This window comes from Pestalotiopsis fici (genome assembly GCF_000516985.1).
Source record: "Pestalotiopsis fici W106-1 unplaced genomic scaffold PFICI_Scf_3, whole genome shotgun sequence".
Lineage (NCBI taxonomy): Eukaryota > Fungi > Ascomycota > Sordariomycetes > Amphisphaeriales > Sporocadaceae > Pestalotiopsis > Pestalotiopsis fici.
The window spans coordinates 5,256,030-5,279,823 of NW_006917093.1; the positions used below are offsets into that span (position 1 = coordinate 5,256,030).

The 23,794-nt window shown below is 50.8% G+C and overlaps 7 protein-coding genes across 7 annotated transcripts; all 7 read right to left on the bottom strand.

Annotated features, from left to right (window-relative positions):
* Positions 1-725: 725 nt before the first annotated feature.
* PFICI_05707 (uncharacterized protein) lies at positions 726-2,202 on the bottom strand (the record flags this gene model as incomplete). The annotated part of the gene is made up of 3 exons (XM_007834288.1): positions 726-1,559; positions 1,621-1,760; positions 1,860-2,202. The coding sequence occupies 3 exons, from the start codon at positions 2,200-2,202 to the stop codon at positions 726-728; spliced, it is 1,317 nt and encodes a 438-aa protein (XP_007832479.1).
* Positions 2,203-3,356: 1,154 nt separating this feature from the next.
* Positions 3,357-4,703, bottom strand: PFICI_05708 (uncharacterized protein; the record flags this gene model as incomplete). The annotated part of the gene is made up of 3 exons (XM_007834289.1): positions 3,357-3,955; positions 4,062-4,452; positions 4,521-4,703. 3 exons carry the CDS (start codon positions 4,701-4,703, stop codon positions 3,357-3,359), a joined length of 1,173 nt encoding a protein of 390 aa, XP_007832480.1.
* A 2,465-nt stretch (positions 4,704-7,168) lies between these two features.
* Positions 7,169-8,003, bottom strand: PFICI_05709 (uncharacterized protein; the record flags this gene model as incomplete). The annotated part of the gene is made up of 3 exons (XM_007834290.1): positions 7,169-7,191; positions 7,246-7,833; positions 7,904-8,003. 3 exons carry the CDS (start codon positions 8,001-8,003, stop codon positions 7,169-7,171), a joined length of 711 nt encoding a protein of 236 aa, XP_007832481.1.
* Positions 8,004-9,867: 1,864 nt separating this feature from the next.
* PFICI_05710 (uncharacterized protein) lies at positions 9,868-11,697 on the bottom strand (the record flags this gene model as incomplete). The annotated part of the gene is made up of 6 exons (XM_007834291.1): positions 9,868-10,142; positions 10,200-10,405; positions 10,458-10,888; positions 10,950-11,011; positions 11,092-11,426; positions 11,489-11,697. The coding sequence occupies 6 exons, from the start codon at positions 11,695-11,697 to the stop codon at positions 9,868-9,870; spliced, it is 1,518 nt and encodes a 505-aa protein (XP_007832482.1).
* A 1,065-nt stretch (positions 11,698-12,762) lies between these two features.
* Positions 12,763-14,114, bottom strand: PFICI_05711 (uncharacterized protein; the record flags this gene model as incomplete). Its single annotated transcript, XM_007834292.1, has 5 exons — positions 12,763-13,079; positions 13,136-13,212; positions 13,277-13,668; positions 13,766-13,873; positions 13,920-14,114. The coding sequence occupies 5 exons, from the start codon at positions 14,112-14,114 to the stop codon at positions 12,763-12,765; spliced, it is 1,089 nt and encodes a 362-aa protein (XP_007832483.1).
* A 3,417-nt stretch (positions 14,115-17,531) lies between these two features.
* Positions 17,532-18,779, bottom strand: PFICI_05712 (uncharacterized protein; the record flags this gene model as incomplete). Its single annotated transcript, XM_007834293.1, has 3 exons — positions 17,532-17,809; positions 17,868-18,611; positions 18,674-18,779. 3 exons carry the CDS (start codon positions 18,777-18,779, stop codon positions 17,532-17,534), a joined length of 1,128 nt encoding a protein of 375 aa, XP_007832484.1.
* A 2,507-nt stretch (positions 18,780-21,286) lies between these two features.
* Positions 21,287-22,888, bottom strand: PFICI_05713 (uncharacterized protein; the record flags this gene model as incomplete). The annotated part of the gene is made up of 1 exon (XM_007834294.1): positions 21,287-22,888. One exon carries the CDS (start codon positions 22,886-22,888, stop codon positions 21,287-21,289), a length of 1,602 nt encoding a protein of 533 aa, XP_007832485.1.
* Between the last annotated feature and the right edge of the window lie 906 nt (positions 22,889-23,794).

Genomic DNA, 23,794 nt, shown 5'->3' on the forward strand with positions numbered 1-23,794 from the left:
ATCTTGTCTTGATCTATGGCGCGCAATTCTAAGATTAACAACTAGGCGAGTATCTACAGATTATAACAGCTTTTATTATTGTTTTACTTCTTATTTCTGCGATCGTTTGCCTGGTGTAGCCTCAAATACATGCGAGTTCCAATGAAACCTCTCATCACACGGTGTCAAGCTTAATGTCATCAGCCCTCCGAGAAGGGTCGGCAATGATTGCGCCGATCGCAGTCGGGAGGATACAAGCCATCCGGCTTCTCTCCTTGTGCCCAAGGAAGCCTGGCCGAAAGGTCAACTTGGCCTCGAGTCTGGCCGGGCCGTTATTTACACGAACTGTAATATCGTAGTAGATATGCAACCGTTAGTGTCATATATCTTGCTGGTGGAAAGTTGAATGTCATACCTCCTTTGGATCAAGGGTGTCTAGATGATACACCGAGAGCTCGGTGTCCCTATCTTTATCTCACTCCCATTAGAGATGCCGTCTTTGCTTGAGCACCTTTAAGTCGGACGGCTTTGCGTACCATGCATGGTTAATTGAAATACGCCTCCACCTCCTGGACCGTCTGGTGGCGGCATGTATAAACGAAATAAAAAGATAGAATTTATTCCAGGGCATGAAATTAAGATGACCAGCAAGTTTGTGACTCGTGAGTTGTACATCATCACATCTTCGCCAAAGGCCCAACTTTACATAAGGCACCAAAACCGCCACGGCTGCATCGCCAAAAGTCTCATGCCGCTGGCCCAGTAGCTACAAGGCCACAATCTCGCCATTCAGCTCCGTCATACCAGGCCTCCTTCAGCAAGCCCTCGCTCTGGAAGTAGCACCGACTGGTGTCCGTGTTGTACGACACGGGAACATTCGTTTCGTTGTTTTGGGAATAGGCTCCCATGGTCAGACACGCAATCGATGTGCCCCTATCCGCGCCGTTGAAAGCGTCGAAAGATTTAGGGCGGTCCCAACCCTTGCCGCCGGGCAACAAAACTTGAATTGTCCCGTTGTCGTCTTGGTAGAGGAGGTAAGTAGACACATATGTGCTGTCAATACCCGAAGCCACAGCAAAACCGCCGACTGCGCTCCGTTCCGGCAGAGATACGTTTGGCGTCGCGCCTGCATAGGGGGTCCAGCTGGCAATAGTGGATTCGTTGGCGCTTCGGAACGCTGGCTCTCCCAAGGCGAAAGCCAGGGCACCCTCAGGTGTCCGATAGAAGAACGCCGCCGTTAAAGTCGTATTGACTCTCTCGTACGTCCACGAGTTCGTCGGAAGGACAAGCATGGCGGTATAGAGAGCACCAATCACGGTTAGCGATGATCCAGTCAGATCGAAGTAGTAAGGTACAACATGATTTTTGTACCCGTACCACAGCATCTCGCCCGTGTCTTGGTCTTGAGTCACTATATAGGGAAAGTATGTCGCTATGGAAGATCCATTTGCGGCTGCGAGATTTACGTCGTTGATGTCGCCAGGACTTCCGGTCAGTGGCGTCCGCCCGTATGCGAAGTCTTGCCCACAAAGTTCACCGGATTCTGTCGCATAATACAGCGTGTATTCGACCGTACTCATCTGTTTTTACCACAGCGGAATTAGCGACGGAACCCGCTGTATTGACTAGGACCATACATACCCCATGTTCCATATCTGTAGAGATAGCAAAGGATCCATTAGGCGCCAATGGAACGTCATCCAAAGTCGTCACGGCTGACCACAAGCCATTGGGACCAGTTCGGTCTATAAAGCGCAACTTGCCGTCAGTGCCTTCGAACACTAGTCTAGCCGTCCAGCTGCCGCTTTCTTATATGTGCCCTGTTACGGAAAGTAACGAATTATTCCGGATTTCTAAAGTTTGCGTGCTGTTATTGCCACCTCCGGGGTCCGAGACTGGAGTCGTGCTATCGTCGGTTGTTTGACTTCTCGAACGACTGCCCAGTACCCCGCCGAGTATGGCGGCAATAGCCACCAAGACGAAGATCAATACTATTGTCCACCATTTCCAAGCTTTGCGGGCGCCGAAAATGCCGCGGGCTGGGCGAGGGGGTTCGGCGCCAGGTGGAGTTTTGGTCCGAGTATCGTGGCATTCTTTTTCGTACGGTCCATGAACTGCGCGCCATGGATCTAGCGCCGTAGGAATGCTTTCGAGTTCACGGGGGACGACCTCGGGAATTTCATGGCCTGGCACAACTTCGAGTCCCTGTTCGTAATTCAACATATTGACATAATACCAGTTGGAAGTCAATGATGTTTTAATGATAATGTCTAATTGACGAAAAACATTCCAATCACCTATAGAAACACGGCTTACTCCCTGCGGGCCCTTCCGGCAAGAGATTCAGGCTGTTCAGCCACGGCATTTTAGTCAATCAATATACTTATGTCGGTAACTCAGTTGTTGCAACATTGGGGCCGATTTGCGTCCCCAGTATTGATAATTGTGGATTTTGCGTCCCTCGGGGATTGGCGGAGAGTCCAAGATGGGACATTTTATTCGTGCAGTGCAGGCTGCTGGTAGTCTGTCTGCCGCCGGTGATTGGATGGCTACCTGGGGCAATGCATGTGGAAGAAACTATGTTGTCATAATGCAACGTTGGTTATATTTATGCATAAATCATACAAGGCTCTGTGCTGCCTCTCCGTCGATAATGGTTAAAGTTCTGCACGACAAAGTGCGGCCCCCACGAGTCTGCAGTCGTAGAGTTGCAACTTGCAGCCACGCATCTTGAAGTGGAGTGTGGAAGCCGTCCAATGGACCTGGTCTACCAATTGGAGTCCTCATTTATCAATCGAAAGTGGTAAAACAGTACGAACTTAGTAGGCTGTAATCCTGGAGGACGATTTGTGTATATCTACCTTCAAGGGCTACCAGGTCTGAGTCCAGATTACGACACAAATGATGTGGCTCAAGCTCGTTTCCTAGTGGTCAGCCAAAAATTCAGGTCGAAGTAATGTTGCCCACAGGAGTCACGGATATCGTAAACTCCAGAGGTTAGAAACACCTCTAGATCGCGGAGCAGCACCCTCCAAGACACCAAATCGACCACGAGTTGATATACTGAGAATAAACAAAGCCTGCAATTGATCGTCCTCCATTAGGGCGCCTGTGACCAATGGGCCTTTGATAATGCCCAGACGGCTGCGGTATTGGCATATTGGAACGGAACATTATTTCGGTTGCTGTATAATCGACGTTAAAGAAGGTTTTTTTTTTTCTTTTTTCTTTTTTTTTTACAATGGACCATATGGCCTGGTGCTATTGTCAATTGCTTTTGGTAAATTGTTTGATCTTACTATTCATCATTATTTATTACGTACAATCTCACTTGTGGCCCAGACCATCGACATTTTGCGAGACTTCTATCCTTGTCTTTAACTACCCAGCGAGTCGTCGATCCCACCATCAATCACCTGTCCACAGTAGCCGTTTGACAGGTACAGAGGGTTGTACTGGTTCTGGGCATTGGTCTCGTACACGGTGCCCGCTTGGAACGTGGCGCTGCACTGAGTGCCCTGGGCCATGAGGCAAGAAGAGCCCTGGTAGAAGACCGAGTACTGGCATGTGGACGAGGTGAGGCACTTGACGCAGCACTCATAGTTTGAGCTGGCCGACGCCGACACATAACTGCCCGAGCCGGAACGGTACACGTCACCCAGGTACCCGCCGTTGGGGCCCTTGGGTCCGATGATGTTATCGTCGCCGCAGGCCGCGTAGAAGGTCGCCGTGGCCGTGGCAACCTCGGTCGCCGTCGATGTTGTGGTGGCCGTCGTGGTCAAGGTGGAAGCGACAGTCGACGTGGATGTCTCGGAGAACGTCAGGGTGGTGGATGCGGCAACTGCTGGAACCGTCGACGTCGACGTCAACGTTGAGGTGACCACGACGGTAGTCACACGAGGCCGCAGCGTCACCGTGATGGAGCTACCGACAACGATGATTTGCTTGACGTACTTGACTGTAACCGATTTAATACCTGCAAACGGTCAGTCAAATCCAGGACCTCATTCCCCACCATTACTTTTCAATGATGGCGCGCCCTATGACACAGTGTGAAAGGGCAAGGTAATTATAATACATACATGATACAGAGGCGGCAAACTTGTCGTTGAAGAGAGGGCACGTGTTCTTGGATGCAGCCTTGGCCCGTGGCATGGGCATAGAACGACCCGGAAGCTTGATCAGGTCCCTTTTGGAGTTGGCGGCTACGACCGTCTGGTCCACAGGGACAATAGAGGCCGTTGCAGCAATGGTAGAGGTCGAGGTGGATGTGGTGGATATTGTTGTTGCCGTCGTAGTAGTGTATGCCTCAGTCGAGGTCACGGTGGTAGTGACGACGGAAGTTGTCGTGGTTGAAAATGTGTCTGTCTCCTCGGAGGCTGTTGTCGTAACCGTGCTGGTGACGTACTTTGTGCTCGACTTGGTGATAGCCGCCGGTGTGACGGTTTTGATTGGGTGCGAAACCACTGTTGCCTGCAACATATCGTGAGTACTTGACCTTGGTTCATATGTAAAGGGAAATGATTGAATTGGTAACGTACAAGAACAATCTGAGGTGCTGGCTGCAATGTCTTTGTCGAGGTTGGCACGTTCTTGACCGAGACGCTCGTCTTCTTGGTAGTGCACTGGATGGCTGTTTGTGTCTGGAGATTCAGTGTATTCGTGAGTCCGGCCAATCCCATAGAGGCGGACAGGGCGAGGCCCCAGAGACTGCGAGCAAGCATCGTGACTTTTTGAGAAGAATTAAACTGCAAAGACTATGTCTCTCTGTTCAATCCAGTTGCTATCAAGGCCAGAGCTTGGTTGAGATGTCGAGCACCGTAGACAGAGCATGGTGGATTGAGCGATTACATCCTTCTTTAATACTTGATCTCATTCCAGGTTTTATGATCCAGCTGATCTCTCATGACTTTATTCGGACAAGCAGCGTTCTTGTCAATGTTGTTCGAAGCAGGTCTGGATCTAGAGTTGAGTGACCCGCTAGACAAGCATAGTCAGACTGTGGAGACCCGCATGCAATGCTGTCGGCACATTATTGGCAACTTGCAAGTCTTCATCGGAGCTGAACCCCGGATCCGCATCTCGTCTTGGGTCGAACCGTGGCGCTGGGTATTCCCGTGTCTGCCTTAGAATCGGGCCAGTCTAGAGTTGACAAGGTTATCATGTACTATAGTAGCTGCGAGATGCGCTGGGGTCCGACCCTTGTCGTTGAAGTGGGCCGTCCAGCAAAGGCTTGTTCACTGCCGAGGGCGGCTGGGATCAACGAGGGCGTTCTAGGCGTTGACGGCCTCGTCACTACGCGATGCTATTGTATTTGGGGTGCCCTAGCGCCGACGGCCCCCTCAGTACCCGGTACCGAAGCATCCTCAGATGTCCATCGCAACTCAGCAATAACAACAACATCCATCAGGCCAGGCGCGCCTCGCGTACTTTCTGGTAGGCAAGGACATCGTGAGCCATCGAAAAACTTTTCCCCAGGGAAGGACGCGGTCGGAGACTCCATGTCACCGGTTTGAAAAGTTTGTGCGCCTAGTACCAGTTGAGGTCCATGCATTGGCAGACAACATTTGCATGGAGACTTTGGATTCCCCAAAGTCAATCCATTACCCTGGATGGAAGCTTGGATGAAGCCAAAGATGAAAATCACATTATCGGCGTCCTCATTGTTCAGCTCTGTCCACGTAGTCGGTACCATCACAATCGTCGTTGGACATCTTGCAATCTACAAGATGAATGCCCTTGACTATCGATCTCGATGTGTCACCCGCGTCCAAGACAGTGCTCACAGCGGTAAGCTGAAAGGTGCCTCTCCCTATTCTATGGACTTGGTGAAGTGTGGTACTCCCAGCCTCTCTACTTTTCTTCTTCTTCTTTTTCTGTTTCCATCAGGACTTGCAGTTGTTCTTGTCCAAAGTGCTGGTTGACAATGGTGTTGACGGATCATGGGTGGACTGCAAATAACTCGATACTGTACTTGCTGACAAAGCTTGTGGTCCGAGGACATGGTGTATAGGGTATTGGCAGTCTTGCTGTGAGCGTATGCGATCACACCCTCGTAGCTCACATTTGAAAGATCCTTGTCGCAAAACTGCTTGGTAATCTGCATCAATGGGCGTTCTTGTTCAGGTTGATGTCGGAGATGCGAAATGGAGAAAAGTAGTGCCCAAAAGAAGTCGCGTTGACAGTTCTGAACCGAGTCTCCTGGGCCTAATTGGCTGCAATAAACCTGCCGATGATGAGGCTAGTGAAGAGAAAATGTCCAACATGATTTGTCGCAAAGATGAGCTCGACCCTTTCAGTGAGCTTCTGTTCTGAATTGGCAATGACCCCTACATGATGAATGACTCCATGGATTTTAGATCTTGCGCCAGAAGTATTGATTCTCCCCCCAGCAGCCCTGACGTGATGTTCACGATGACAAATTTCGCAAAAGGGTATCGTGATTGACTTTGGAACACAGGACTTTAAGCGCAGCGATACTTGTCTTGATCTTATCGATTGAACGTCCGGTTAGAACGAGACGCGCAGGATTCTGAGACTCGAGTGCTGCAGTGAGCTCGATTCGGACAAAAGAAAAAAGGGGAAGAAAAAAATTCTGGCCCCCCTCGAATTGCTGATTGCGTATCACGAGCCAGCAGCCTGGTGTTGGCGTTGACCCGCCAACTGACAAAGGCGCGCAGCCTGCTTGATCATGCCATAACAAACGCGGCCGGCTGATCACGCCTTGACTCACTGCAGGAGATGGCGTTTGCAATAGAAGAAGATGGTGGGGGAGGGGCAGGGGGAGGAAGGAGACCCGAGCATAATGGTCTTGCCTTCAAGTGACTCTAGGCAGCACAGCTTCACATTTGCTTGATGAACGGGACGGGGGGTTTTGATGTGCATTGGTCATGTCAACGGAAAGAGATCGATGCTACTTCGATGACAGTACATTTGCAAGCCAGTCCTGTTCGACCCATGCGCATTCTTTTCTGCGTCAAGCCGATTCCACTTAGTATCATCAAGTGAATCGAACCATACATTATCCATACCATCATGTCCTTCCTTGTATGCACCAAGCCATACACCCGTATCTGTAACACATCGACTCCGTCAACAAATTGATCCAGACGGTAATGATATCCTGGCTACCGTGAGCCTTGAAGGTCCATTCAATTCTGTCCACATCTGAGCGCCACCAGCGGGTCCTTCAATAATCACTGCTGTACATGCCTAAATCAGAAGTGTTAGTGGCAGGACAGGAATCTAGAAAAGGGGAAAACTTACCGTAGCCTGTGCTGTAACCACTGCTCCAAGAAGATGAAGAGCCGCTGGACGCGAAGAACAAACCAAGGAACTGGCGAAGTCGCCCGGGCTTGGCTTCGGGCTCCGTTTCAGTCGGAGTCGGAGCTGGCTCGACCTTGAACGTCTCCATGTCCTTGACTCCAACGCTGATCAAGAGGCTGCTGAAGTTGTCCCTGAATTCGACTGTTGCTTGGCCAGAGTGTAGGCTGACAGTTGTGGCCATGGGAGCCCAGAGCTTGTAGACCCTAGGCATCTTCGAGAAGTTCTCAAGCAGCAGGTGGTTTGTGGGATAGGTGGCAGGGGCTCCCAAGGACTGTCTGAGCTCGTTCTCCTCCTCGAGCGTAATGTCGATCAAGGTGCTGTAATCGACAAACTGGTCCATGTAGCGGCGAACAGCGACGTCGGCTTGGCCATTGGGGGCGTTGTGTGCGACGTTGGCTAAACGCTCGGCGAGCTGCGAGGGGACAACTGCAATCTTGCGACGTGACGGGCCAGCGTAGCTTCCATCCGAGATAACATCAGGGTGAAGGAACTCGATTCCATCATCGTAGAGTTGGGCGACTGGAATGTCTGATTTTCAAGAGGCAAAGATTAGTGTCGGAACAACAGGACGCTCTAAGATTTGGAAGATTCTTCTTACAGCCAGTGATGACCCGCTGCATTCGGACAAGCCTTGCCGAGTCTGGGTCGGGGCGCATGCAATCTGCGTAGTGAGAGAGTTCAGACCAAACAGCAGACATCTTGTGAAAGATATTTTGATGATCGCGTTGCTTGAGGCTTGCTGTAGTAGTGTGTGTGGGAGGTTCAGGATTTGAACTCTGCTGAGTGAGCATGAAGAAGAAGAATAGGGAAGGAAAAAGTTGAAAAATTTCTGGGAGCAGGGGCCTTTGATTTATAGAAAGAAAGATCTGGTCCCCCACCACTGTACTGATTGTGCATCGCGAGCCTGCGGCTTGGTGTTGACGTTTGCAAGAGGGGGAAAGATCAGGCACGCGTTTGCCTACGACCAATCCGAATCAGTAAACCTCCATTGGTCTGGTGGTTTACTGATTCTTAGATTAATGCAGGTTTACTGATTTCAATCATCCGATGTCCGAAAAGGGACTCCTGATTTCGATGCTCATAATTAAACGTGCAACATTATACCGGCCGGCAGCTGAATCTACTCTCCGTCTTTCGTGGGTGGCATTCTCGACATTCTGCTGCTTCGTCGACGCGACTTCAGTATGCAAGCGCCATGGAGGACAACGCATTGGGCATACAATACTTTCCAGAAGAAGATCAAAGTTCAAGTCCATTTGTACTTATCCATGATGGTGGTGGTACGGCCTTTTTGCCTACTTGTGCTTGGGAAGCCTGGATCGCGATGTCTGGGCCCTCCACGACCCTCACTATTCCATCAGTGAGCTATGGCAGGGCAACATAGACGAGATGGCCGATCATTACATAACACTGATCAAGAACGCTGGTATTCAAGGACCCATCTTGCGAGGAGGTACGTGGGAGCCATCCCGTCGTGATTGTCGATTGATTTGACTCAAATGGTTGTTTTAGGCCGGTCGCTCGGTGGCTGCATCTCCCTCACGATCGCAAGAAATTGGCAAACGTCAAGTCCCCCGAGTTTCCCATCGCCGGTCTCCCGCTCATTGACTCCCCTTTTCATATCCCTCTGATCAAGCTGTCTCGTGCCGGCCCAGACCCTGATTTTGGCGACCTGCCAGAACTTGTGCGCAAATCCTTTGACAATGGCGATATCATGCTGGCCACGTGGGAAACTACACCAGTGGGACTGTCAAGGTAAAACGGCCCGTGTCGCTGTCGGCGGCGAGGCCTTCATCGTTCCAAATGGTAGCATACTGCAAAGACCTTTGGGCAAGAAGTGGCGTGGTGTCGCAGCGCAAAGCTTCAAGCATGAAACTTCCGTCGTGGAATATTCAATCGGGCCGCCGCCTGCCGTCATGATGAGATGCGCTCAACTCACGCTCAATGGCAAGAGCTCGAGTGTACAAGTCTGTGTGCGTGCGCGTATCGCCCAGTGCGTAACCACGTGTACTTGTTTTGGCTTCTACTATTTAATAGCAAAAGCTCTTTAAGGAAAACCGCCGCTAAAATACTCGCTGCGACTTTCCAAATATATAGCGCCACAAAAAAAAAAAAAAAGCACATTCGAGGCGAAGCAAAATAAATCATGCGCAAATCAGGGCGGGTTTCCAGATTATGTCCTATGTCCCTTAAAATGCAAAATCTAGTTAAGGCTGAAAACGGTATTTGGGGATTGCGTATCACGAACCCTGCGATGCCTCTTTCGAGGGACTGGCACAGGGCATATGGACGGTATGGCATGAGTAGAGGTGGTGGTGGTGGCTCAACGGCACAGCCAGCTACACTCCGAATACCTCAGCGCCGCCATCGGATCTCATCAGAAACTTACGGCTCTTGATCATGAATACCTCATGACTATCAAGCAACTGAAAGATGTACGTCGATCGGTATAAGCATACTCCAATCCACCCCCATCTTGGCCATTCAGGACATTTCTAGTTCTATTCAAGGAGTACATAGTTTGACTATAATCAAGCAGGTTAGATTCCAACCACATGCTAATCAGCACACCTTTGATAATAAGAATCCGTCTGTCTGTCTCTGGAACAGCTGATCTGCATCATACTTTTGTGCAATCGTCTTCAGCTTTGCAACGTTCTCCTCCCCATAAGACGCGAGCGGGTTCTGATCTCTGGACGCATCGTTCATGAACCTGAAAGGGAGGTCCAAGCCACGTTCACTGGCGAGCTTCTGCATTTCGGCAGTGGTGTCAATCGAGACCGATCTTACCAATTCATCGTCCTCTGCATTTTCCCAATCGACAAGAGTCGTCCACCCTACGATGTCATGTCAGCGTGTCTGTTTCATTATTCAAGGACAAGCTTGAAACCTACACTGGTGATCCTCAAGGGGTATACCCATTGGGTTTCCGCCCTTCTCGAGACCCTGCTGAGCAAAGTTCTTCGAGATCGGCTGAATCGTGAACGTCTGGTTGGCTCCAGTGGTCTCGCGAACTTGAAGGGCTCGCTCCCGCCAGAAGCTGTAGGTGTCTTTGTACAGTCCTGCATCGACGCGAGTGCTGCAAGCACGGTAGTCGTGCCTGTAGAACTGTCAGCGAGGCTCTAGCCAGCTTACCGAGACTCGTGGCTTACCTCAGAGGCTCGGCGGTGAATGCGCTGCCCAGAAAATCTGTCAAGCTGGCGACGGTACCGTTGGTGGCGGGCAGAGCATACATCAGCGGCTCTGGCAACGAGTCGAAAGAAGTGAACGCCTCTGGCTGCTGGTCTGAAGGCTCAGCATATAAGAAGCCAAGAAGGATACTATCGAGATTGAAGATCATAGCAACAGTGGATTTCACATCGGCGGCACCACTGGTTTGCCACTCTGCAAATGCGTCAAGAATGGCGGGTGCCTGGTCGACACTGTAAACTGCAACCTGGTACCAAATGTTTCGTGCAGGCACCGTGTTCAGATCGTACCGAGTCACAACTCCGAAGTTGGGACCACCTCCTTTGAGAGCCCAGAACAGATCCGAGTTCTCGGTCTGGCTGGCGTGGGTTATCGTACCATCTGCCAGAACAACCTGCAATGACAAACACTTAGCAAATGGCCTCTTTCTTTATCGTGTGCTGCTCGGATCTTACCTCGAAGGTCTTGACGTTGTCAGCAGCCGTGCCGAAGGCGCCCGAGAAATGCCATAAGCCACCTGTCAGATGTGAGTGATGTGAAACCCAGACGCAGCGTTACCATGCCGGTTAGAGCTCTCTCTCTCGGCAGCGGACGTACCTCCCAACATCAGCCCGCCGACTCCTACAGCGGGAATCCGGCCTCCGACCACGGCCGCTTCGTGCTGGTCCAGATACGCAATCACGTCGCCCCAGCGAGCTCCAGGGCCCACGCTGGCGACGGCTCCATCAGTAGAAAGGGCGATTTGGTTCAGCTTCTGCAGATCGACGAGGAATCCATTCTGCGTGTTTGACCAGCCCGGATTTGGCGAGTGGCCGCCACTTCGAACGGAAAACTGAATCCCATAGTATTTGATGATCTTCAGGACCTTTGACACATCGTCTGTGGTGGCAGGCTGGACGATGCAGTAAGGCTGAAACACGCAAGCCTGAGACCTGGGGAATCCTGATGTCAGGTAATGCTGGTTGGTGTCCGGGAATAGAAGGGCAATCCTCACCAATTCTCCGCCGCGAGCGTCTCGTTTACTGGAGCAGTATCGACGTTGGCCTCCCCGATTGCAAGTTGAGCAGCCGCGCAAGCCTGGCTGATTGATTGTGATGAGTTGCCAGAATCACGTTTCGGCGGCTGGTGAGCCGAGGCCAGAGTTTGTATCTCTCGCGGAGAGAGGCCGATGCTTGCGCCGAAGGTGTCCAGCGCGGCTGTCATTTTTACGCCTCTGCCTGGGTGGTAGTTGGCCGCAGGTGCAGCACCAGCAGCAGCATCGACCGAGGCTCTTAAATATAAGAGACAAAGGCCTAAATAGGCAATGATGCTACAGAATCGGGCCATGGCATTCGGGTGAGGGGGCAGTGTCAGTGTTACACAAGTCATGCAGTTGGCGGAAAGAGCATTGCGACACTGCAGTGCCCTTTTATACATGCCACGTGGGTAATACAGCAAGCATGTTGATAATGCAGCCGAGCTGACATCGATAAAAGGGCGATGGGGCATGGGAACGACAAAAGTTCCTCTATTGCATTTCAGCCGATGCAATAGTCACAAGCCATATGGTTTTCATACTATGTATTCTTTCAGCACTGTATAACTAGGTACGGTGCGTGACGTGACCCTTGCCGTGGCTGCAATCCTTCCGGCAGGGATGGTGAGCAGACAACCCCAGGTCGCCGCCGGAGACAACACCGGGAATCGCAATACGCTTGTCGCAGTCTTCTACTGCGAATGTGTATCTCGTTATTGGATTTGTCAGCACGGGTTGCGTGTATTAAAAAGAAGCAGCGAAGCGTTGGATGTGGAGCAATTGAGCCAACATCACTCTTGTATATATAGCATTGCAAACTATCGTCTGTTGCTGGGTTGATGCCAGCGATGCTGCTGGTGATTACGCGCTGGCTGCACTTGGAAAAACACAGCACCGACTGCAAGAATAAGTGCAATTGTAGGCTTGAACCATCGCCACTCGTTTGATTCACTGCTTGGGCATGGCGCCTCGCTTGATTGACTGTTATTTGATTCATTGTGTAAATACTGTCTGAGAAATCAATCGAGGAAGCAAAGATGACTTTTCCGAAACCAAGATTACACCCACACATGCGGCAACAAACGCTTTTCCCGTCAAAGCAACATCCTGACTGGTGCGGCATATGGATGGCTACTGCATATGGGACACTCATTAATTAGTTCATCCACATTGCCATTATTGCCACACATATCTTCGATGCCCATAATCCAGGAGTAGTAACTTGGAAACTCGCGACGTTCGTACGAGAGCTCTCAGGCACTAATGGTCGTCCTCGGGCTTTTGCTTCTACTAACATCCCATAGCTCGGTCTCCGAGCTATTGGTAGCCACAAACCCGCTTGCGTGAGCGGGCGTGATCGTTTGCCAGGTCGACTTCGTCGAGCGTGAAGTGATATGGGTTTGAAAATACTGCGAGACTCGTTCCGAGGCTGACGCGAGGAATGGTCGCAGAGCCGGCAGGGAAGTTCCGATCAGCGCCACTGTCGGCTCGACTTGAGATGGGATCCAAAAGGTGTAGCCATATCGATCGAATTGTGCCGGGATGTAGCGCGACATTCTATACGTAAGCCCTGTCATCCTCTGGTCAGTAAACAGAAGAAAGATGCGTCGCTATGTCTCAACGTACATAGAGGGTTTGTGGGCTCGTAGCGTTTCATCTCAATGTCGAATACCGCAAGCTTGTATGCGGAAGCTATACTTGCGCTGTAACCGGTAGCAAGGCTGTCAGTCTAAGAGATCCCAAATACGGACGAGAAAGTGCTCTTACCCAGCTCCAAGCATAAATATGACCAGGACTCCTACCCGCTTTATTGTCGGTAAATGAAGTCGAACGACTGGTATAATCGGGAAGAAGAGCAGTATCGTGTCGAACGCCATGCTGGCACTGTATAGTGCTATTTGCGACCAGAAGTAGTACCAGTCATTGCAGTGCAACGGGTGCTCGTACACGTCCCAGGCGTAATGTAGTTGCTGGCACATGAAGGCAGGAAGGACACAAAACGTTATGATGTAGGCGACTTGGAGACCTAGGAGAATCCAGATGGCGTAATTCATGAAGGCTCCATTCGCAATAGCAAATATGCGACGGTAGAATAGCAATATCGATATCCTAATCGTGGCTGACATGATAGGATACAGCCATGTTGTGACGACGACTCCCTGCCGGAATACAGAGTAAGCCAGGGCTGAACAGTGAGACGAAGCATGCACAGCTGCATAGATGAGGCCCGTCTCGTTCTTGAGGTCCGCGCCTTACCTTGTACCAGAGAGAAAACTCTCCCACCGTGATCTCTTCGAGCGGCTTGCCCACTCCAGCGTGAAGATTGATGTATGCTGCCAATGCGGTCCAACCAATGTAAAAGGCCTGAAAAGAATCAGCAGTAGCTCCTTTGCTACGCATGCCGACTTACCGTGGCGGGAATAACAGCCCAGTCATCATATCCCCATGATCGCGACAGAAATCTCGCGGTCAAGCGACTCGCGACACAGAGAGACGCAAGAACACCCAGGAAGATACAAACTATAGCGATTTTGTACTCTTTGTGGGTGTCAATGATTTCGTCGGGAGGAGGTATGAGGCTGTCGAACGACACATTGGAAGCCATTTGAGCGACGATCTGAGAATCCTGTATGTTCTGCTCGGCTTGGGATAAAGAAAGATGCTGCTAAAAAGCCGACGATGTCGTCTTAGATGCCATGAGGCATTATTGATGGACACAGAGTATGGTGATTGATCATTAGCTAAATTTCTTCATCACGCCACATCCGGGAAACACGGGGGATTTCATTAAAGTGTAGCAAGTCCTAGGAGCAACATTCATATGGAACACAGTCATCGCGGCACATAACGCACTGCAACCTACCTAAGGCAATGCACGCAGCTGGTCGTCGAAAACCAGCAGGGGGATGAATGGCCTACCTACGCTTATATTGGGCCACATTTTAAAGCAGAATCAAATACTCGGGTGCATGCGAGAGGAAGGATGAGGGTGGGAGGGAAGGATGAGATTTTGCTTGGCTGAGGGGCTTTGGGGTTACACATACAGGGGATTTTGGGTACTACAGTATGTTCTTTCTGAAGGTTGGGAGGACAGGAGCGCCACAACCCCTGGCACAGATTTCCAATGAGGCTGGCTGCACATATCTCACGAACCGATTTGGGTAAGGGATCCCAAAGCTGATGACTTTGGCTTGCAGAACAAGCATCGCTGACATATTTGTCCGGCATGGGCAAGGCTCGAGTACACTGATAATCGATTTACAATAAAACTGAGTGAACACTCACTACACTTGACGCTCGTCTACGGTATGCTTTACAGAGCTCCTTGAGCAATGTAGGAGTGTTTTCTCTGTTGGAATACCAAGAGGGGGGCACCGTGTGATGTTGAAAAGGCTGATCCCGCCGGCGGGACCGAAGGACGAAGCCGGGGTCGTCTGGATGCCAAGGCCGGATGCACGATAAAAAGGTAGATACTGCGCACTGTATAGTTACTTAACTTGCCGCCCACGGTCCTGGCAGGGCCAAGATACCAGCAGCAGGAAGGGCAAGCGAGCTGCTGACGCCTGTGAAGATGGCTTTTGAGCCCATGACAGCAATACCCCAAGGAGCAACAATCCCACGATGCAGGTGTAAATCTCTACTCCCTGCAAGCAATTTGGTTGATCGATTCTGTCTGTACTGTGTAACCACCTCGTGCTATGCCTTGCATTACCTGCATGGCAGACTACCTACTTAGTTAACAACTAAGTGCCCTACACCTACCTCGCCTACCTACATTAAGTGTAGAGCAAGGAACGGGCCGACGAACCCACTTGCAACCTGGCGTAACACTAACAAAAGCTCCCACCCAGGCAGTAATAAGTAGGTAGACTCTCGAGACTATCCGGAGTATAGCAACGCTAGAACCGACTCTAAATTTAGTGTTCGCCCCCCAAAATACAAATGCGCGACAACGCTGGTAGTGGTCGAATTCATATGGATTGGAGTGGCAATTCTTGCACGAACCTTGGCAGGCTCGCCGCATTTGAGTAGCACTCGCTGCATGTCCATGATATGATTACCATGATACCATGAGAGATGGCGGTACATGCAAAAGCACCGGAACACGCCATACCCGGCCCTTGCCCAGGGTTCAATTTTTGGAGGTCATGCCGTCAGCAATGGTTGCGCGCATCTCGTCTGGCCTGTCTGGGTTGCTGTGCTTATTCCTGCTGCCTACCATGTCCATTATCGGATCCTTCAGTCAATCCACTGTGCATTCTGACCGGGTTGCATTCGCTTTCTTTGCCACCTTCAGCGAGTAGACGCCGTGTTTATTGGAAATGACTTGTGATAGGATTCTGGGGTTTCATTTCTGTCTAGGGTTTGCGGGTTTTGCCGAGCAATCTGCTTGAGCGAAGTGAAATGAATGCTACATTCTCAAGGCAACTTGAATCCTCCAGGCATGAGTCTCTTTAGACACGATCTGGATCATCATACCCCTGGACATCTCTGAGCCCTGAAAGACTGTCCGCCCCGTAGCGACTGATGACTGGCTGGTCCCAACTGGCATCGTTCATGAATAGGTAGGTAATCAACATGGACGCCTTCTTTCATGGAGCTGTTCTCGATCGCGTCGGCAATCGATCGCGTCGCATTGTGTACCACGTCGTCATCTCCTTCATTCCACCACCGCGAATCTATCACGAACCATGTTTGGTTGATTGGACTTAGTCCCAGGGCGTTGCCGCCGCGAGCATAGCCTGTTTCATCCAGGCTGGAATAGGCTGCAGTCCAAAGACCACCGTTCCGGCGTTGACAGACTACACAAAGTCGTCTCCGTACTGCAGGAATGCATCGGTCTCCTCAGGTATATCCTGTCCAATTATCACAATGTAGGCGCAGCCACGGAGAATGTGAAAGTCTGCGAACGCACTTGGTTTTCTGCGGTTGCTTTTTGAACGAATCTCCACCTTCCTTGATCGATCCTCCACTTTCAGTCGTACTTCCATCTGCGAATTGCAACAGTCTCCTGTCTGAGGTGTTCGAATTTGCCCGGGCACAGGGATGGCAGCACACAAAACGAACGACACAAGATTTGGTTCGGATCCAGAGTCCGGAAGAGCCAATATCTCGGCATCGTCAACGGAACCGCGGAATCTTTGTCTTGGCACTCCGAGCAAGTTTACCCAAAGGCAGACACAATCGGACTCGACGATAACTTTTTCCAGCTGGGAGGCGACTCAATCAGTGCCATGATGCTTGTAGGCGCCGCCCGCCCGTAAGCATGGCATAGCTTTCAACATTGCAGATATATTCCGCAACCCAATACTGGAATAACTTGCCCGCCTCGGAAGCCCTAACGGGGACCAAGCCATGCATCATGTAGGTGAAGAAGAAGCAGAAGAACCGCTCATCGGACCTGCTCGAAAGTCGGAGCTTTTAGCTGGGATAGACGCATTGGACATTCACCTGTGCTCTTCCGAAGTCGCGGATATTTTCCCACTCACCGACTTCCAGCACAACCTGGTAAACGCCAAGTCTAGGTTTGATTTCTCAATTACTTGTGTATCTGTACTGTATAAACACCGTTGTCTTCTTATGGGCTTTATATCTATCATACAGGAAGAAGCCAAGATCCCGCAACGTGGCTAATGCAACGATGCTTCCCAAAGTCATGACATTGGCGAGCCGTATCGAAGCTGCATCGATTTCTTCTTCTATGTTTACTCCAGGCCGGGCAAATCGATATTTTGGAGCGACAGATTTGGTAAGTACCAACTTGTTGTGTTTCTGCGTAGCACCATTTCGTGGTTGGCGCCATGTCGATGTGTTGTTGTTGTAATTCCTTTGTACGCTCGTGCTCCTCTGGACAAAAGCCACAGCAGCGCGATCTTAGGTACGTCCGCCATTCAGTCTCGGCTGGAGGGATGCAGCGTCGCAAGCTGAGTTGTAGGCTTCACTACCCGACATATTGGATGTACCTCGAGTCTCCTAGCAGCGATGTGTTTTGAATGATAATTGTCTTATCCATTCAGTTCCCTCACCCGGATGCCTTTCGTTGTTGCCGCATCATCTCTAGCCCAGCTTCCATCTTGGCCATCTCTGACTCTTCGTGAGCAATCCATGCGGCTTGAGCTTCGTCCTTTTCCTTGTACCATCGGTGATAACCTTCTTCGTTCTTTCTCTCTTCTTCGCCGTCGTCGGGAATCCAGGGGACATTCTCAGGTGGTAGGAGAAAGCCTCGAGCATCAGCCTCTACTATGGCCTCGAATATCTTGGTCGCCATCATCTCGTAACCCGGTTTTGCCGGATGCATACCTTTGTCCAGACACGATTAGTTACTGAATGTAGATGCGTCTCTTACTTGAAGGCTTACCATCTTCGGCCAGATTCTCATCCTGGATGCCATCAGGGCCCTGCATCTCTGCAAGTACCACTGGCAGTCCCTGCTTCTGATAGATTTTGACCAATCTTCGAATCTGCGGGTTCACTCTAAACACATCTTCTCTGCCATTGAACCACGTGTTCCATGTTGGCAGCAGTGTTCCAACTACAATAGTGGCCTTGTGGGATGCCATTAGCAGATACTGGATCAAGCTATCGTAACGCTTGTAGAAATTGTCAATGTCCACATGCATCAGACAGTCATTGGTGCCAGCGTTGACGAGAATCACATTGGGCTTGCTTCGAACGGCAAAGGGCTTGACCATCTCATTGATGATGTGCACCTGGGCGCCGGGTCCTGCCAAGACGTCATTGTCCGTCATGTTACCCAGCCTGTCAGTACCAACAAAGTTGACCTTGTGGCCGAGCGCGGTGAGACGCTGGCGAAGCGGCCGGCGGAAGCCATTGTTGTCAACTTCAACTGGGCTGTCGCCTCTCGTTGTCGATGCCCCCACAGCCAAGATCCGCAGAGGGATGCCTTTCGCCAGAGGGAGCTCATAACCTGGTCGCCCATAGCCCTTATAAGTCATGGCTGGTCGTTCCTTTAACGGGGAAATGGTCCCATTCGAGTGTGCGGCCGACGAATTCGAGGGGAAATGGCCGACACGGACGCCGTTGAGAACGTCGGAGTTGGTATGTGTGTCGACATCGACAACGATTCCAGACATGAGCATACCTTAATGTGAACGTCAGTAAGTCTTGGACGTTTCTAAAGATCCACATATGGGAAACACTTACATAAAATCATGAGAGGTATGCCAAGGGCAATGAGGAAGCGCCTCTTGGCTATAATGGTGGCCATGAAGGCGCTCACACGAGCAGGCCGCAGAATATTGCTCAACATCTTGCCATATGACTGGGAATGACAAACTCGCAGTCTTGCCCCCGGATGTGATGTTGTGACCAGAGTGGATCAGATGCTTATGTTGAAAAAGACCCGTAAACAAGGCCCAGGCATACGATCTGTTAGAATGTCCATCTGGCGCCGAGAAGCTAGTTCAATGGTGCTCAACAAGATCTCAGGATATGATCTCCGAGTACGAGCTGTGATAGGCGACCCGACTCGCTGGATGTTGGTGCAAAGACAAGGCACAACCCTGTTGGGTCAAATGTCAAGAGATTCCGAGACTGTTCTTGATAAAAACTATCAGGTCGTAGCTGGCAAACGGGAAAGAAAGTAGAGAAAGGGGAAAAAGAAAATGTTTGGTTGTTTTGCAGATTGGAATGCAAGCTGAGTACAGAGTACGCGGCCCCAACAGTGCCGAGCAACAAGTTGCAACAACCTGCCGTTCTAGCCGGAGGGAGAGGCGCGCACGCCCAGCCGTTCGGGAACAACGGCAGTTTTGTAAGTCTTGGCCACCAGGGTTAGAAGGTTTAAGGACAATGAACATCATGTTGCAACAAAAGGATAAGTAACAGGAGGGAGCGACAGAAACGAAGCGCCTATGAAGATCGTCTAACAAACATCGTGAAATTGGTAAATACTGGAAACGTCATATCCTGGGTTGTTCCCCTACCCAGGGCCTAGAATCTCAAGATGCTACACTAGACCCGGATACTTACTCCTGAATCTGATATACCCTGTAAGCTCTGCCGGCAGCACTAATGTAGGCGACCTAGATCCCACAACCTAGTTCAGCGGGACACGCAGTATGCAAACCTTTTTTTTTTTCCCCTTCATTATCGAGACTGATCATTTGTTTGGACGAAGGCCAATTAAACAAAACCGGAATAGCCCCTTTGATTCGTCCGAAATATCTTGCGTCAGTCAGACGAACGCCGCCCCCCAAAGATCGTCGGTACGTTGCAATTTCGATACCGGAACGTGCCCGGCTTTCTACCTGCCAAGATGGTGGTCATGGTAATAGTGGCCCCTGTAGACATTGGCCAATCAAGGACATTGACCAAGACCGATTAAGGAACAGCTTCACTCATCTGTTGCGAAATGCCGGAGGTGCTTACGAATACTAGGTAACAGGTTAAATGCTCTGAACTTGGGATGCCCCCTTTGTCTTGACTACAGTATATAACCCCCTGAATCTCATTGAATAAAGTTTCCTTTCTCTTGGCATCTGACCATTACGCCTTCATCCATAAGAATAACCTCATCCACCTCTTTTGTCCCTGAGATTGCAATGCCAATGGGGTTCCAATTATCTGCACGTCAGCCAAGAATTAGCCCATCCTCGAAGCGACAATCAATCTGTGTAATGGATCCTCGAAGCGACGCACAAACTCATGAAGAATATGAAGCTGGCATTATCAACCGACGTTCCGCCTAGGGCTGGTGGGGTCCGTACAAGCAAGCAAGGTATTCGTGTTAGCGAAAATGCTAATAGCATTTGAAGCTGCCCGATCGTGTGTGTGCAAACGGTACTATACTATCGTCATGTTGCTCTGACTACACGGAGTGGAGCTAATGCAGTACACACACTAATTGCACTCACTGCGAAGTTATGTAAGTAATGATGTCTCAACCATCAATACATATCAGTCGCGTGATATGGAAAACATGTTGTTGTTGTTTTTTTTGTGTTGACAAATGTTTTCCACCCAAACGATCACGATTCTGGCCAGTCCACGAGGAAAAAGGATGCATAAGATTACTTACATCGCTCACCGCTACTGGCGTGGCCAACTTGAGCCGCGAGCCCTATGTGCAATGGACAGACCCTTCGGTCGAGCCCAGAGTCAACAGCAAAGAACAACACCAAGATGAGAGATATTCGCCATGGTAATGCAGAACGCAGGAACGCCCATCGATCGATCTGCGGCCGCGCAATCAAGGGCACGCACGTCAAGACACAGGGCTGTCATCGTTGGGCATGCTGACGCTGGTACACCCAAGACTTGATGTCCAATAATGCGCCCATTATCGAGCACCCTATGTGACTCGGGGGACTGCTTCGACACGCGAGATGCGATCTGCGACCCATGTGTGCAGCTCGGTCAAAAAGACAATGCGCAGCCGGTCGAGGACCTATCGGTGCCGCGGTAAGAGATGGCGCTTCCGTCCCAGGCCATTGCCACGGGCGTGTTGGCCCATGGTCAAGACAGCTTCTTGGCTCAGTCTCTGGGAAGCATTGGTTGGCCGCGGAAGAACCTGTAGCAAGCTAGTCAATGTTTCAGGAGCGATAACAGGAAGATATAGTTTTTATGTACCGTGTCTGAGATATCATCGATTACTTGGCTGTTGCATGTAACATTTTGATTTGGATGTCAAGCAGATGAGAAAGCATCAATGTAAATGACTCACGATTGATACCAAAGAAAGAGTCTTCATGAATACTTGACCAAATGTCTCTATTCTATTATCTAATATCTATATGAAATCAATTGCGTTATGCTAGATTAATCAAAAGCAAAGGTTGACCAACTCCGAATCTTTTTACCATATATCCAGAATAAAGCCGGCGCCGGCGCCAAAGCAATGCAAAGGAACGCAAGCAGCGACGAGGCCCACGCCACGCCGAGCTGGTCGTACATGATGGTTGCAAACATTGGGAACGAGCAGGCGATTAGACTTCGCACGACGACGTGGATGGACATGGCCGAGTTGGAGTGGAAGCCGTAGACGTCAACAATGTAGGAGATGCCGGGCACAAAGATCAGCATGAGACCCAGGCCGATAAAGAAGCTCGCGATAATCTGCGAAGCTGGGTGGACATTGCCGGACCAGCCGAACCACAACAGCGAGGGCGGGAGTATGACGGCCCCGGCCATCATCGGCGGCAGTCGGAATTCTGGTGGCGGGGCGGCACCCTTGAGTCTCGTGACACGGCTCTTGTACCAGGTCACTGTAAAGATGGACTGGATACCCCAAGCCGAGATGATGCCGCACATGACGGCGATAAACGGCAATGAGCTGTGCTGGGCAGACCAACCTCTTTGCTGAAAGGCGATCGGGAAGGCCTGGAAGGATAGGTAGAGCGTACCGTACACCAAGGTCAAGTATACAGTGAATATAATGAGGATGGGCTCCGTGACAAACATGCGCATCGGCTTGGTCAGATATCGATGAATGATATCATGCATGTCGACACGAGTCTCTTCAGACTTGGCGTGCAGAGCCCAGTTCTTGGTCTCGAAACGAAGACGCTTGGCCTTGTTCCGCAAGATCATGCGCGAGGAAGACTCGTGCACGCCAAATATGGCAGCGATGCCAAAGGTGACCATGATGATGAGCGTCGCCCAGGCCGTCCACCGCCATTCCGAGCCGTCGCCGCTGGTAAGATACGCACCGGCAATGGGAGCAATTGTCGCTCCAAGATTGATACATATTGACGACATGCCTAGAGCCACGCCTCGTGGGATTGGCTCATATAGCTCGACATACATGCCTGACACGACCGCAAACGCCGCACTTCCAAACACGCCAGAAAAGAATCGGCAGACAAGAATCGTCTGCACATTTTCAGCCACGGCTACGGGAATTTGGAAGATGGACAGTCCAACAACACATGTGAAGAAGACGACAACATGACCAAACAGCTCGGACATTGGCCCAAAGAAGATGGGCCCCGTAAAGAACCCCAATATCCAGAGCGCCACGGCCAAGCGCATGACAATGACGGGCACGTCAAACTCGGCGGCCGTTACTTTGGCGGCCGGACCGAAGACGCTCGACCCAAACGACACGGCCGAAATGACCGAGGACGTGACGACCACGAAGAAGAACTTTTTGGTATTCGACCAATTCCTGGGACACTCGGGGTCGTCCGGCCCGTCCCACCCGACGACATTATCGGGATATCGTTCAGCGATGCTTGGTGTTTCGTTCCCGTCCGTCACAGGACCCAGTTGCTCCTTATCCTTGATTTCGGGCTCGGTGTTGGTCGTGCTGCTCTCTTTTTCACATGCTTCCGAGTGGTCGAGAGGCACCAGGTGAGCGGAAGGGGCCCGACTTCCCGCCAGGGTCGTCGTGGCTGACATGGCCGCGGTTGGATTCGTCATTTCGAGGACTGTTCATGTGTACACTGGTACAGCCATGACCTGCCCTCGGGAAGGGGAGGATACAGGAGGGTATATCAATACGATAAAACAAGGAGAAGAAAAAGGCACGCCGTGAGACAGTCCGACTTACCGAAGCACATCTCCCCGGTCTCGCGGTTCCAGGGCTCCATACTTTACCTACAGGGTAAATGAGAAGCCGCACCATAAAAAAAAATTCCCTTTTTTATCGGGGCGTTAGGAAAGGAATCGTCTCTCGCTCCCGCGAACAGTGAAGCCGCGAAAAAGGGGGTTCCACTTTTTGACGTTCCATGTCGACGATTTTACAGTTCTAGTTATCTGGGTACGGGTACGTATCTCGGGATCCCTAGACATTCTCGTGTCATGTACGTACAGGGACACGGAACAGGTCGTGCCAGTGTTGTATGGTAGCACACGATACGTAGGAAGCTGGCACAGGCTGGGCGGTCTCTGCGGCGTTGTTGCTTATCAGCCCTGCTAGGCTCGGGCTGATCTACCGGGTCACGGATGAGCTAAGGGCTTACGTATCATGTAAACCGCCGGACGACCACCGATCATAGCGTGAAAGCCACCGCCCCATAGCGGATTCCAAGATATTGCCAAAAAGGCTTGAAACGTTGCGAAATTGATCTCTCACGATATTCTCCCCCCATCGTTGCCAACGCTGTACGATTTTGCTCCTGCCAAAAGGAGGATCTCACGCCATTATGCGTGTCTCGCTAGTGATTACCATGTTGATAAATTTGAGCACGCGAGGAACAAACGTCAGACTCCTATCAGTGATCACACCACAAAGTGGATCACCACCAGGGTATCGCTCGTTTTGGTATCATCCCGCAGACAAGGCAAACCCGGAAATTCCGCTATCAAAAGAAAAGGGAAGGGTGG